The sequence below is a fragment of the Bubalus kerabau genome, chromosome 15, assembly GCF_029407905.1.
Source record: "Bubalus kerabau isolate K-KA32 ecotype Philippines breed swamp buffalo chromosome 15, PCC_UOA_SB_1v2, whole genome shotgun sequence".
Classification (NCBI taxonomy): Eukaryota; Metazoa; Chordata; class Mammalia; order Artiodactyla; family Bovidae; genus Bubalus; species Bubalus kerabau.
The window spans coordinates 35,629,006-35,642,615 of NC_073638.1; the positions used below are offsets into that span (position 1 = coordinate 35,629,006).

The window sequence follows — 13,610 nt, forward strand, 5'->3', positions numbered from 1 at the left end:
TTCTAGCTTATGTGGTCGTTAGCTCATGCAGAACATGAGTAGGTGTTGTTGGTGGTGGCAGTCAGGCTTCAGGATGCCAAGTGCTCAGACATGGTGGCGTGGGCCAGATGGGCAACCCAGCCCAGCCTCCAGTACTCTGATCCTGGGGAGGTCCTTCCACCATGCCCACCTTCCCCATCTGACCTAGAGCGAGGATCAGCAGCCCCCAATCTCCACCTGCTCTGGGTTTCCCCACATCCTTGTTCCCTGACCTCACCGTGGCCCCGTTCAGTTCCTTCACTCTGGCTCCGGGGTCATGCAGGCCACACAGAAATATTTGTAGAGCATCCGTGATGTTATCTGGGCCTGTGGGAGAGGCGTGGCTCACGGCAGCACACGTGTACCTTGTACAACTCTTCGGCGAGCTTGGTGCATGGTGCAAGGGAACTTGATAAAGCGCCTGAGCCAGAGTCACAGGAAATAGCTGTCTTCTGATTCCCATCTGTGTGGGATGGCTGATCTCACAGTGGGTCGTAGAGAGAAGATCCAGCTCAGGTTTGTTTCAAGATTGTAGTAGTGTGTGTGCTAAGTCTCTTCAGTCATGTCCGACTCTTTGTGACCCCCTGGATGCAGCCCACCAGGCTCCTCTGCCCATGGGATTCTCCAGGCAAGAGTAGTGGAGTGGGTTACCATGGCTTCCTCCAGGGGATCTTCCAGACCCAGGGATCAAACCTGTGTTGAGCTAAAGGGATTGAGAGAGAGGGGAGGGGTAACTGAGGCACAGGATAATGGAGCAGAGCCAGAAGGCCCTGTGAGTCCTGACTCCCCACAGAAACTGAAGAGCCACAGAGGGTATGCGTGTCAGTCACCATGAATTACTTCACGTCTGTTCAATTAAGTAACCCCTGTAAGTAGCCCTATAAAGGAGGTGGTGTATATTTTTCACTAACCGAACCTCAAAGAAATAAACCACTTTCCCAAGGCTGTGTTGGTGTCACCGAGGAGCCCGTACTTGGGTGTAGCACTGACTCTGAAACTGGTGCTCTTAAGCCGCCTGTGTCCGGCCGCTGTACAGTACCGCCTCTACTGCCGTGGATGCAAAGCCATTCGGTGTTTTGTGGAGCTGAACTGGGATTTTTCTGCCAGGAAATGTGCATAATGTGATAGAGAGAGGCAAGGTGGATCCTTGTGTCTTTACCAGCTAGGAGACGTGCGTGACCAAAACAGTAGCTCATGATTGGAAATTGTCACTGTTTGTCATGAAAAACAGCTGTGTTGATGCCAGCACTTCCCTGCTCTTATACTTGTTACTCCAGTTGCTAAGCTCCTTTTAGAGAACCCGTCCCCCAGTGACAGCACCAGCAGGTGAGAGACACTTGGCTTACCAGCAGCATGTGTGGGGAAAGATGCCGGGCTTTGTGCTGTGAGTCACTTTCAGAAAGGTTGACATCTGAATGGGTGTGTAGCCCAACCTGGGCACGGAGATGCCGCTGAGCACACCCCTGCTGTGACCAGCTTCTTGGGAGAGGTTCCTCTTGGGTCCTCATGAGGAGAGCTAAGCCTTTCTGGAGAAAGATAGTCTCCCTGCCCCCACCAGGTGGGCCTAGGGTCCCCCATGTCTCTATCCCAAATGCCACAGACTTGAGGATCCCAAGCCCCTGTCCCATCAGCTGATCCTCATCTTCCAGAACCAGTTGGTGGTGTGTGCTTGCCCATGTGTTGTGGAGTCTGGTCTGAGCATTCCTTCTGGGTCCCAAAGGATCAAGTAGAAGCAGACTCCACTGTCTTAAAAAATGCTGTGTGTTAGTGTTCTTTGGAAATGTTTATTTCCCTGGCATTTTACTTGATGTTGCCAGGGTGGAAAGGATTTCACGTTGATTAAGCATCTGTTCCTGCCTGGCATTGTTTGGGCACCTGATTTTCATTATCTCACTTAAATCCTCTGTGAGCAAATACGAATTATTATCCCCACCACACTAATCAAATTACCCAGAGAGGTAATTTCTGCAAAGTTAGGCAACTGAGATTCGAACCCTGTGACTAACTTCACACCTGCCTCCTTTCTTCCGTGTGCCATGTACTGATTCTAAGCCTGCCCTGAAGTTGTATTCACTGAGTTGTATTTTTGGCATTAATGTTCTGCTCTTCAGAATCCTACACCTAAGCCAGGTCTAAAAAGCAGGTGTGAGGGTTTGCAGTTATTCACAGCTTGAATTATTTTTATATAACTGGAAAGCCCAGCTGGGAAAGTGAGGTGGGGAGAGGGTACCTGCAGCTACATTAGGTGGAGCAGTTGCAATCAGCCCCAGAGGGGCTCTTGTCCCTGGTGAGGGATGTTATCAGTGGCTCCAGGTTCCTGGTCTCTGGACTTTTTCTGACTGAGCTTGAGATCGGGGCTTCTCTGTTCAGAGTCTGTTTCTGGAGTAGAATCTCTTAAGTCATGGTCTGGGACATCATCTGTCTCAGGATGACCAGGAGCTTGATTTAAAAAATTGCAGGTGTGGAGGATGCTGGGCATCTCTGGAAATGATGCCCAGAATTCTGTGTTTTTAAAAATCAAGCTCTGGGGGGATTCTTGTGCACAGAAAGTTGAGGTCTGTTATTCTGGAGAGGTTGTTAACCTTGGTCATGAACTAGAGCAACCAGGTGTTTTTAAAACCTTTTAAAGACTCTGATTTAATTGGCAGTACTCAAGTATACTCTTTAAGAAAGAAAGAATGGGAGGGAAGGAACGAAACAAAAACTCCCTAGGTGTTTCTCATGTGTAGCTGTGGCTGAGAAACATGGTTTCAAAGCAGTGATCCTCAAAATGTGATCCCATATTGACAGTGTCAGCACTTCCTAGGAATTTGTCAGAAATGCGATATGTTGGGTCCCACCCCAGAGCTGCTTAGTGAGAACCACTGGTGATGGGGTCCAGCAAATTTGTATATTCACAGCACTCCAGGTGATTCTGAAGGATGCTCGAGTTTAAGAACCCTTTTTAGTGTAGTGGCTCCCACTCCTGGCTACCTATTAGACTCGCCCAGAAGGGCTTTTCCCCACTCCAGTACTCTTGCCTGGAAAATCCCATGGATGGAGGAGCCTGGTGGGCTGCAGTCCATGGGGTCGCTAAGAGTCGGATACAACTGAGCGACTTCACTTTCACTTTTCACTTTCATGCATTGGAGAAGGAAATGGCAACCCACTCCAGAATTCTTGCCTGGAGAATCCCAGGGACGGGGGAGTCTTGTGGGCTGACGTCTATGGGGTCGCACAGAGTTGGACACGACTGAAGCGACTTAGCAGTAGCAGCAGAAGGGCTTTTAAGAATCCCAGTGCCCAGGCCCCACCACAGACCAATTACATCCAAATTCTCTTGGAGTGGGACTCAGGCATCAGTATTTTTTAAAGCTCCTGTGTGATCACAGCGTTGGAGGCAGAGATGAGATCCAGTCTTAGCAGGTGGGGAGAGTGGTCCCTCAAGGGAGCTGGAAGCATTTGGTGTCATTGGTAAGACAATCGTTTAGGTGGTGGCAGAGAGAGTCTGAGAGACCCAAGGTGGAAAATGTTGGTGGGGCTGAGACTAACGCATGGCTCCATGCTAAACCACAGATTCAGTATCTTTCAGTATGTGATGGGGGAGGACACAGGAAGAAGCAGAGTCCCCTCTTGCCTTCAGAACCAGGAAGGACATGGGCACTGAAATCAGCACTCTCACGAAGACCCTCCAGGCAGCGCTTAGGAGGCCGGTTTACAGATGAGGGAACTGAAATCTGGAAAGGTCCACTGGCTGGGAAGCAGCATAACCAGCTGAGACCCACTCATTAAAACTGCACAACACACATCCTCCTAAGGTTTCCCCTTGCCATGTCCCCAAATTCTGGCTCGTTCAAATGTCGTTTGATGTCTTACCTGTTACGTTTTGTTGTATTTGCCTTTCTGTTTGGAACAGATAAAAAATAATGAACCTTTGATCAACGTGCTTTACAAAGTGCTGAAGAAGTCAGCACAGGGCTGTCGGCCCAGGAGAAGCGTAAGATGACCTGATCTGTGTCTCCAGGCGGGGCCATTCCATTGCTTCTGGCTCAGTGCCGACTCCATCACTTGCTTAACCAGGGGCTCTCCTGACCGCCCCCAGGCTTCCTGCAAGTCATTTTCGGTTTATTTTCTTTCTACTGAAGCCCCCTCGGCGTTTTGGCTGGTGCACCAGGCTGAGCCTCTCATCTGTCGTGTTTTGTGACTCCATCTTTTGTGCTGCCGACGGGGGGCGGAGCGGGGGCTTGCCTGGCTTGCCAGCAGCTTGTGTTGTGTTCCCATTCTCACTCGTCTGCCTCCATGGTGAGGGCTGCCCTAGAGCATGCGTTCCTGGGGAGGGAGCAGCAGTTCCTGGTCACCTTGGAGGAGCCGGGGTGTCCTGAGATTCTACCGTAGCCCTGATATTAGGGTGGCTCTACTTTTGGACAAGGTGTTGATGTTCGAAAACATTCTAGATCTGGACTAGAACAAAGCACCCACCTGCCCAGCACCCTCCTCTTTGAGAGATGCAGAGGCAGTGCCCTAAGCGTGGCCAGCTCTTATAGCATCCCACAGGAGGCTGCAGGTGGGAATGCAGGAGCTGTGTCCAGTCATCTGAAGCCCTGACCGTAGGTGTCTTCGAGTGTACGGGAGGGGCGTCAGATGCCTGGGTGACCGTTAATTCCTTTCTGATGCCAAGACTCTTTCAAATGAATGAGTGCCCACTAACTTCACTTTTTCTGGTGACTTAGTTGAACCCACAGTTGTGGACTCATAGTTAATGTTCTGAATGGATTTAAGCATTGCTATCACAAAGTGCAATTTGAGGAGGAAAATTAGATGTAACGTACTACTGTGACTATGTTTAGTAGCCTCGAGTCTCTGGAATGAAGCTAAATCTAGAAGCTTAAAGGGCCTGTGAGCTATCTAAACACTGTCCCGTAGCCTCTGCCCTGAAGCCTGTGACCTTTACCCCATAGAAAGAGGACTTAGGCCCTGAGCACAGCCAGTGCACCTGGTTTTGTTACATTCACAGACTCACTAAGCAAACGCTTCTCAAATAGCCTCAGTACTTTGGGCCCTGGTCTGGGCTTTGAGGTTACAGAGAAAATATGTGACAGTCCCCACAGTTACTCCTAAATAGATTACTGTCAAGTGAGGGGAAACAGGTTGTCTACTAAGGCCCCTAGCAGTGGCAGACATCAGGTGTGCGAGGATGTCCCCGGATGGGCACCAGGCCCAGATGGAGGGAGGGAGACAGAAGAGCAGCGAGTGGGTCCCGTCAGCTGAGTTTCTAATCCTAATAGACTCGGTCACTTGAATTCCTAAGTTGTAGCACCTTAAAAGCTGCACATTAAGAGGGGACAAAGAGAAAGTTATTTCTTAGAAAAGAGAGAGTGCTAATATCCTGAGAGAGAGAGAAGAAACACTTTTATGCCAATCTGAAATGGAAATGAAAGCACAGAAATTTGGGAGCATTTTGCTAGATAAGCAAATAGTCTTGAACACTAACTTCTAAGAAATTCTATATTACTGATTTTTGTAATGACTCTGATTCATCCCCAGAAAGGTCACATTTATATTCAGTATTCCATGAAGGCAGTGAAGGACATACTTTTAGAAAGCTTTCCATCAGAAAGTTTAAAAGCTTTCTGAAAGTGCCCTTTTTGTGTAGAAATACCTCATTCCTTGCCTGACGGTGCTGGATAAATGAGGCATTGCTCAGTTGGACTCCCTGCCTTTGCTATTTCAGTATCAAAAACATATCATCCAGAAGAAAGCTTCAGTGACAGAAAGGAAAGAGTTTTTGCTAAGAGGAAAAAATCCCCAAAGCATATCTCAATTTGAAATGGATTTCTTCCTAGGAAGCAAGCCAGGGTCAGCCCCTGGGAGAGCAGACAAGCACATGGCCCTCACTTGGGCAAAGGACGGTGACACAGAGTGAAGGGCCCCACCCTGTGCCCGCTGGGTTCCCGTGTCCTGCCTGGGAAGTTCAGCTGTCCCTGATTCCCCAGGATTCATCCCCCTCCCTCCCTTCCCCACCACACACCCGCTGCCCTGCAGGAGCCAGCCAGTCTGTTGTTGTGGATTGTTGTTGTGGTCGGTGTGTTCTGTGACTGTATGTGACTGTGTATGTACACATAATGTGCCAGTTTGAAGAGCAGAATTTGGCTGGATTCTACTTCTTTCTAGGATTGACCTACATATATTTCCCTTTCACCTACCTGGGAGGCAGTAAGCAATTTGCCTATTGCCTCCCAGAGTGCCAGGCCTTCTGTCCGGGGCTGACTTCCCCCAAGATAAAGACAGTGGTTCCTGTCCTCCACTGTGCCACCCAAGGGAGCAGGGGAACAGGCGGGGGTGGGTCTGCAGCCTAGATTTGGCCCTCAGCTCCGGGCATGAAGATGGCTTCTCCCTTGACCTTGACCTTTGGATCTGGGTACACAGATTTTGAGTTCTGAGGGGAATATCTGCTAATCTATTTCTGCTTCTGATTCACACTCACAAACTGGATAGAGTAGGGAGGAAGTGAGGGCCGTTTCTCCAGCAGCTGTGTGTCCATCTGTAGTGGGACCCTCTGCGTAGTGCACACACCATCTCTCTCTGCTGTAGCTAGCTCCACCCTCCATTTCTCTGGCCAGATCTGCAAACCGGAGTTCAGCAAGATAGCCTCCCCTACAAGGGGCATTTGACCTGGCCATCCCTGACCATGGTTTGGCCATCGGGGTGCATCTGTGAAAAAGGTCCCTCTGCTCCTGCAGTTTTTGACAAAGAAGGAGACTTGGTGGAAATGAAAACATGGCCTAGAGAGTTACTGTTTAATTTTGTAGGGGCCAGTGAGTGAAGGGCGACATGTCGCCCACAGTGGTCCAGGAAAGGATGGCAGATCTTGTGAAATTCTGCTGGCCCCTAAGTTTGGGTGGTTTTTGTCTGCCGCTTTGTGGTTTCTTTTCTTGAGAGGGCAGGGTAACTTGTATTGCAAGTTCAGACTAACCTCAGCTATTCAGGGATCAGTTGAAAACCCCAGCCAGGAGTCACCCAGCTGCTTCTTCCTTTGACCAGATCCTCTTGCTAAACAGTGGAGAATGAAGAAGGCTGATCGTATTCATGGGGATGTGGGCTGCTCAGACTTGAACTAAGGGCTCAATGATGCCCAAGGGATTTGCTAATTCTTCTTGGTCCACTCACTCCATAGCCTTGAGCGGGGGTCATGAACTTCTGTTAATTATGTTTGACCCCAGATTTAGTAGCAAAACTCTCTCTTATCAGTGGCAGATCTTCTATGATTCATACTGAACTCATTTGGACCAAATTTAAGCCTTTACTATTGATTCTGAACTTGAAAGTCTATATTTTCTTTGAGAAATTTGTAAGTACTAGTAAGATCTCATTTATTTTTCCCCTGAAATGAAATAAGCATAAAATTAAAGCAGGTATTGCCCACGTTTCTTCCCTTTCTGTGCCGTGACCCTCCCTACCACTGCCGAGATTTCCATACCTGTCTGTTGTAGGGCGAACGTTCCCTCCTGAGTTCTGATTCTGAACCCCGTGGTTAAATCTTCTCTAAATTGTTCACCTCCCAGATGACAGGCCGGGATCTCCTCAAGGACCGAAGTCTAAAGCCGGTGAAGATTGCCGAGAGTGACATTGACGTGAGTGAGCCGGGTGACAGGCCGACCCCTTGCCTGCCCGCTGCCCCCAGGCCCGGGGTGGGCTGCTTCAGGCAGGGCTTGGATGGTTCTGTAGCCAAAGGCTTTTGGGTCACTCTCCAAGGCCGTGCCCTTTCCTCGTGCTCCCAGGCCCTCTTCAACCTGTTCTTGTTCCCAGGTCAAGCTGAGCGTCTTCTGTGAACAAGATAGGGTCCTCCAGGACTTGGAAGACAAGATACGAGCCCTTAAGGAGAACAAAGTGTGTATCAGTTTTGTGTAATCTTGGGCTGGGTGGCGGGGCTTTTGTCATCTTGACTTTCCTCAATATAGACTCTCGTGTTAGTATTGGATAGCAGGTATTACTTTATCTAGAACAGTGTCTGACTTTTAAGGGTATCTTGTGGGGTTTCTGTCTGAACCCAGAGGAAGCCTTGTGGGGCAACCTCAGCCTACTTACTCCAAATACCATGTCCCCAACCTTAATTCTGCCCTGACGCAGCTCTCCCCAGCAGCCCTGAGAGGCAGGCCTGGCTTGTAGTGATGATGCCACACCCCTGAACCCCAGGGACTGGGGGCCGCCTTGGGGGAAGTGGCCGGAGTCGTAATGCGGCAGAGGTTGTCTCTTCCTAAGCTTCCTTTCCTCTAAGGATCTCGGCTGTAGAGGAAGCAAGTGTGGAGCGGAGGAATGGGCTGGTAACCACTGATATTTGGTCTCTTAGACACTTTGTGTGAACTTTTTTCTGCATTTTAACAAGGCATTATATTCATGATACTCAAAAGTTTATAAATAACATGGCTTTTTTTTTTTAATAAAAAGGGTTGGTTTATTGTAGTTTAAATACATAAATTGAACATTTAAACATCTTAAAATTAAACTTTAGAAATAAAAATTTAACATTCAAGCAGGAGTATAGTTTATAAGGAACACCCAATAAAGGTAATTTGTTATCTAATCCAGAATATTGAAAAGATCACTTAATGGTGAATAAAATGGTTTAACCAGCAGTCCTAGTTTGGCCAAGATGTTAATTATGACAGTGGTTCCATACCTGAGAAGAAATTACTGAATAAATCTCATAGGCTAAACAGCAGGACTTGGCTTATAATTTTCTTCTTCAACAGCTTAGAGAGTTTTTTCCATCTGTTCTTTGATTTAGCCTCATAGTTTATCCCCTTAAGGAGTGGATGGCCTTATGCCCACTTTATAGACGATGAAACTGAGGCACAGAACTGTTAGGCGATTTGTCCTAAGAGGCCACCCAGGGGGCAGACAAAGTCAGAGCTGGACTCAGAGGCCTTGACTCTCAGGCCCCTAGCTGGGTGCTGGCCTCTTTAGTCTTGCTTAGATCCAGCAGGTTTGTTTAGCTTCTGGCCTGGCAGGGGGCCAGCAGGGACTTGTCTTGCTATCCTCTTGCTCTTTGGCCCTGGTCCGGCTCAGGACCAGCTAGAGTCGGTGCTGGAGGTGTTGCACAGACAGATGGAGCAGTACCGAGACCAGCCCCAGCACCTGGAGAAGATCGCCTACCAGCAGAGGCTGCTGCAAGAGGACCTTGTCCACATCCGGGCCGAGCTCTCCAGAGAGTCCACTGTGCGTAGATGCTCCCCTGGCCCCACCCCTGTCCCCCCAGGATGGGCTGGGAGGGGGCTGCTTTTCTTGTCTCCCAACCTATCGCTGAGAAGGTGGCCGGGGTGAGTCTTGGCGTAGCAGAACTCCTCCAGACTGCCTCCTGACAGTAGCGTACTTGGTCAGGGGTGACACGTCCGTCTCTACCGGAGCCTTAAGGTGCATGCTGTCAGGGCCTCGGGGTGACTGCAGTGACCCCCCAGGGGTCAGCTGTCTCAGAGCAGCCTGCACGGCTGTTCCCCTGATCTGAGTGCAGTTAACTCTGAGATGTCAGAATTTCTGCTCTTTAATTTGTCTGTCTGATGTGGTGCAGGCCCTTTCTGCCAGAGCTGGGAACCAAAGCACCCAGAGGGGTGGGAGACGGACAGTGCAGGTGGCCCAAGACGCATCAGGCACCCCTTGCCCTCTTCCCCTGTAGTCGGGTCAGCAGTGCTCAGGAGTACAGGGGCTCTTGGGGCCTTCTGAGGGGTGGGCATGGGATAACTAAGAATCAGAAGCATTTCTTTGATCCACAGGAGATGGAAAATGCTTGGAATGAGTACCTAAAGCTAGAAAGAGATGTGGAGCAGCTAAAGCAGACCCTGCAGGAGCAACACAGAAGAGCCTTTTTCTTCCAGGTGACCCAAGGGCTCTTCATCCCTTCTGAGCTCTAATTTCTTCTTGGAGTCTTCACTTATGGGGGCTGTGAGCCTTACCCAGAGGTCTTCTCTTTTGTCCACCTGAACTCAGCCTGCTCACCACCCCAAGCTGTCTCTTTGGGAACGCTTGCCACTGCCAGGCTGTCATGAGAAGCGTCATCTCAACTCCCCCTGCCTCTCTGCTCTCAGAGACAAGCTCCTTGGCATTTTTCTAAGGGTTTCTCTACCAATTATCTGGGGAAACAGCCCCAAGAGGAGATGGTACTGACCTTGAGAACCCTACAGGGGCTGGAGGGTGATCTGTGTTCCTTGTCCTTGGCCCTGTCTTGGGTCCTAACTGCTCACTTAGCAGCAGGAAGCCCTGTCTCCTCCCCTCCCTGACTCCTGAGGATAGATGCTATCAAGCCCTCACTGGATCAGTAGTGTGAATTCAGGCCAGATGGGGCGATACCCATTATTGTGGCCCCTACCTCACTCAGGATAGGCAGCCTTACAGCCCTGCCTTCCCTACCTTAAAACCAGGCCACCCCGTTGATAGCTGCCTCTGCCTCCAAAGGTGAAAGAAAGAAAGGCCCTGTGTGGTTTTCCTTCTTCAGGTTGGGTCTTCCAGCTGCCAGTGTTCCTCCATTGGAGCGCCCCACCCTCAAAATTCTGAAAATGGAAAATAACCTGCTTTTGAACTCAGCTTCAGATCTGTACCCCCTCTTCAGGACCCTGACATAATTCTATTTATTTGAAGTCAGCAAGCATTGAATTGAGGCTTCTTGTGTACGAGGCACCGTGCTGGGCCAGCTTTGGGGCGAGGCTTGCTAATTGGTGAATTAGTTCTAGCCAGGCCTCTTTGTTCAAGTGATTTAATGAATGTGTTGACTCTCTGCACATCAGCATCACCCCCAGAAAACTGAAGGAATTTGGGAGAAGGTTTAGGTTTGTGGACTAGGAGGCTTTTCCCAGACCCTGCTGTGCTTTTACTCACCATTTCAAGCTGGTCCCAGAGAGCTTTCTCCAGGACCACATGGAGGAGATTCTTGCCTGTGGTTCAGGGTTGGCCTATGAGGTTACCTAGAATTTGTTTATCTCCTGTGGCTATTGGGTTTTCCCATAATTTTCCTTCATTTGAGCTGTTTCCTATTCTTTTTGTATCCCCAGATTTAGCATGGTGGCTTAAAAATAAATAGGTGGATATTCTTGGCAGAGTCCTTCAAATGATTGTTTCTAGTTACTAGTTCCTTGAACTATTTCATTACACTTATCTTCTTGGACTTCAACCATCCACATTAATTTCAGCAGTGATTTTTCTTTTTTTAGCTTTTCATTCCTTTTGTTTCTTTAATTGTACAGATAACACACAAATGCATCTCTCTGAAAAGTCCACACAATGAGAAACAAGACCAGAAAAAGACACGAAAGCCCTCCTTCCTTCCTTCCCTTCTCTGTCCTGGTCCCGTCACCTTCCCTGCATGTGGTCAGCACCATTAGACCGTGACCTATGCCTTTCCAAATGAATGCCCGTATGTAGTATCATATAAGTTATTGGGGGAGGCAGTTGGGTTTACTTAAAGAGGAATCATACGTAACACATTGTTTGGTAACTTGCTTTTTTGTCATAACTTTTGTTACGGAAATCTTTCCGGGAAAGATACCCCCAGGTTTATGCTGCCCCACATGATAGCTATTTAAATTGAAACATAAATTAATTAAAATGAACTACATTAAAAATGTATTCCTTAGTCACACTAGAATCATTTCATGTGCTCAGTAGCCACATGTGGCTAGTGGCTTCTGTATTGGACAGCACACGTTATAGAAGATTTCTATAATCTCAAAAATTGTGTTAGACTTTGTTGGTCTAAGTGAATGGAATTAGTTCTTGACTGCTGCATAGTATTTCATAGGTGGATGTCCCACGCTTTATTTAGCCATTCCTCTTCCGATGGGCATTTAAGTTATTTGCAGTGTTTTCCTTTTGTAAATGGTGTCACAATGAGCATCTATCTAATTGCCTATCAGCATTTATTTATGAGCATTTATCTAAAATAAGCTCCTAGAAGTGGACTTGTTGAGTTGAAATGAGTACACATACTTTTTAGTTTGTGAGATTTTTTTTTTTTTTTTTCTTTTTTTTTTTTTTTAAGTATGATGAGTTCACTGTGTTGTGCCAATCTCTGCTGTGTAGTGAAGTGACTCAGTTATACATACACATTCTTTTTTAAGACTCTTTTTCCATTGTGGCTTATCACAGGATATTGAATATAGTTCCCTGTGCTATGCATTAAGACCTTGTTTATCCATTCTAAATGTAATAGTTTGCATCTGCCAACCCAAAACTCCAGTCCCTCATTCTCCCTCCCTCCCTCACCCTTGGCAACAAGAACTCCTGATCGCTGTGTCTACAAGCCAGTTTCTGTCTTGCGGACAGGTTCATTTGTGCCATATTGTAGATTCCACATATGTTGTTGTGTCCAAATGTTTGTGACCCCATGAACTATAGCATGGCAGGCTTCTCTGTCCTCCACCACCTCCCAGAGTTCACTCAAATTCATGACCATCAAGTCGGTGATGCTATCTAACCATCTTGTCCTCTGCTGCCCTCTTCTCATTTTGCCTTCAATCTTTCCTAGCATCAGTGTCTTTTCCAATGAATTGGCTCTTCACATAAGGTGGCCAAAGAATCACATATAAGTGATATCATATGATATTTTTCTCTTTCTGACTTAAGTATGATAATCTCTAGTTGCATCCATGTTGCTGCAAATGGCATTATTTTGTGCTTTTTTGGGGCTGAGTAGTATTCCATTGTATATATGCACCACATCTTCTTTACCCATCCATCTGTCAATGGGCATGGGTTGTTGCATGTTCTGGCTGTTGTGAATAGTGCTGCTGTGAACATAGGGGTGCATGTATCTTTTTGAATTATAGTTTTTTCTGAGTATATTCCCAGGAATGGGATTGCTAGACCATATGGTAGTTCGTTTAGTTTTCTGAGGAAGCTCCATACCATTTTCCATAGTGGCTGCACCAACTTATATTCCCACCTGTAGTGTCCGAGAGTTCCCTTTTCTCCACACCCTTTCCAGCATTTGTTAGTTGTAGGCTTTTTAACGATGGCCATGAATTGAGTATACCTCTTAAATATTAGTAGGTAACTCAAAACCACCCTCTAAAAGGCTGCACTCATTTGCCCTCCCACTCACAGTGCCTGAGAGTACCGAACTGTTTGCCCAAATCCTTGCCAACACTTGATGTTATCAACTTCCTTAGTTTTTGCCAGTCTGCCTGCTAAACAAGGACATCAGGCTTTTATTTCCTTTTATTTAATTACTAGTAGGTTAAACATCTTCTCATGTGATTATTGGCTATTTGTGTTTCTACTGTGCCTGAGTTCTTGGTGACTTAACACACAGCAGGCCTGGAATCCTTTTTTCCCCTCCCCCAAACAAATGGGTACAACACGCGGGTCTTGTCACAGGCTTTGTAGAGAACTTAGTCCTGTAAGTTACTAGGAGATAGGCCAGTCTGAAGCCAGGGCCCTGCAGCTTGATTTCTACCTAGCCTGGTGGCATTGCTCATGCTTTCCCTGAGTGCCACAGTGCCCTGGGAAGCTCACAAAGCCTTCCTTTGAGCAGGCTCGGTGTTAACTTCTTTGGTGTAATTCTAGGCCAGGCAAGCTGTGAGCGTCCTAAATAAATCATTGACACTGGAGATAGGCTTGCAGCCCCA

At 47.7% G+C, this 13,610-nt stretch overlaps 1 protein-coding gene across 14 annotated transcripts in view; it reads left to right on the plus strand.

Annotated features, from left to right (window-relative positions):
• Positions 1 to 13,610, plus strand: part of PLEKHA7 (pleckstrin homology domain containing A7) — a 253,670-nt gene that overhangs the window by 218,733 nt on the left and 21,327 nt on the right. For all 14 annotated transcript variants that reach the window (XR_008702964.1, XM_055548476.1, XM_055548477.1 and 11 more), the window contains 4 exons: positions 7,560 to 7,628; positions 7,804 to 7,884; positions 9,064 to 9,213; positions 9,765 to 9,866. Coding sequence is in view for 13 of the 14 variants with exons in the window: in XM_055548476.1 (XP_055404451.1) it covers positions 7,560 to 7,628; positions 7,804 to 7,884; positions 9,064 to 9,213; positions 9,765 to 9,866 (402 nt within the window). In the remaining variant the exon portion in view is untranslated. The remainder of the gene's footprint in view (positions 1 to 7,559; positions 7,629 to 7,803; positions 7,885 to 9,063; positions 9,214 to 9,764; positions 9,867 to 13,610) is intronic.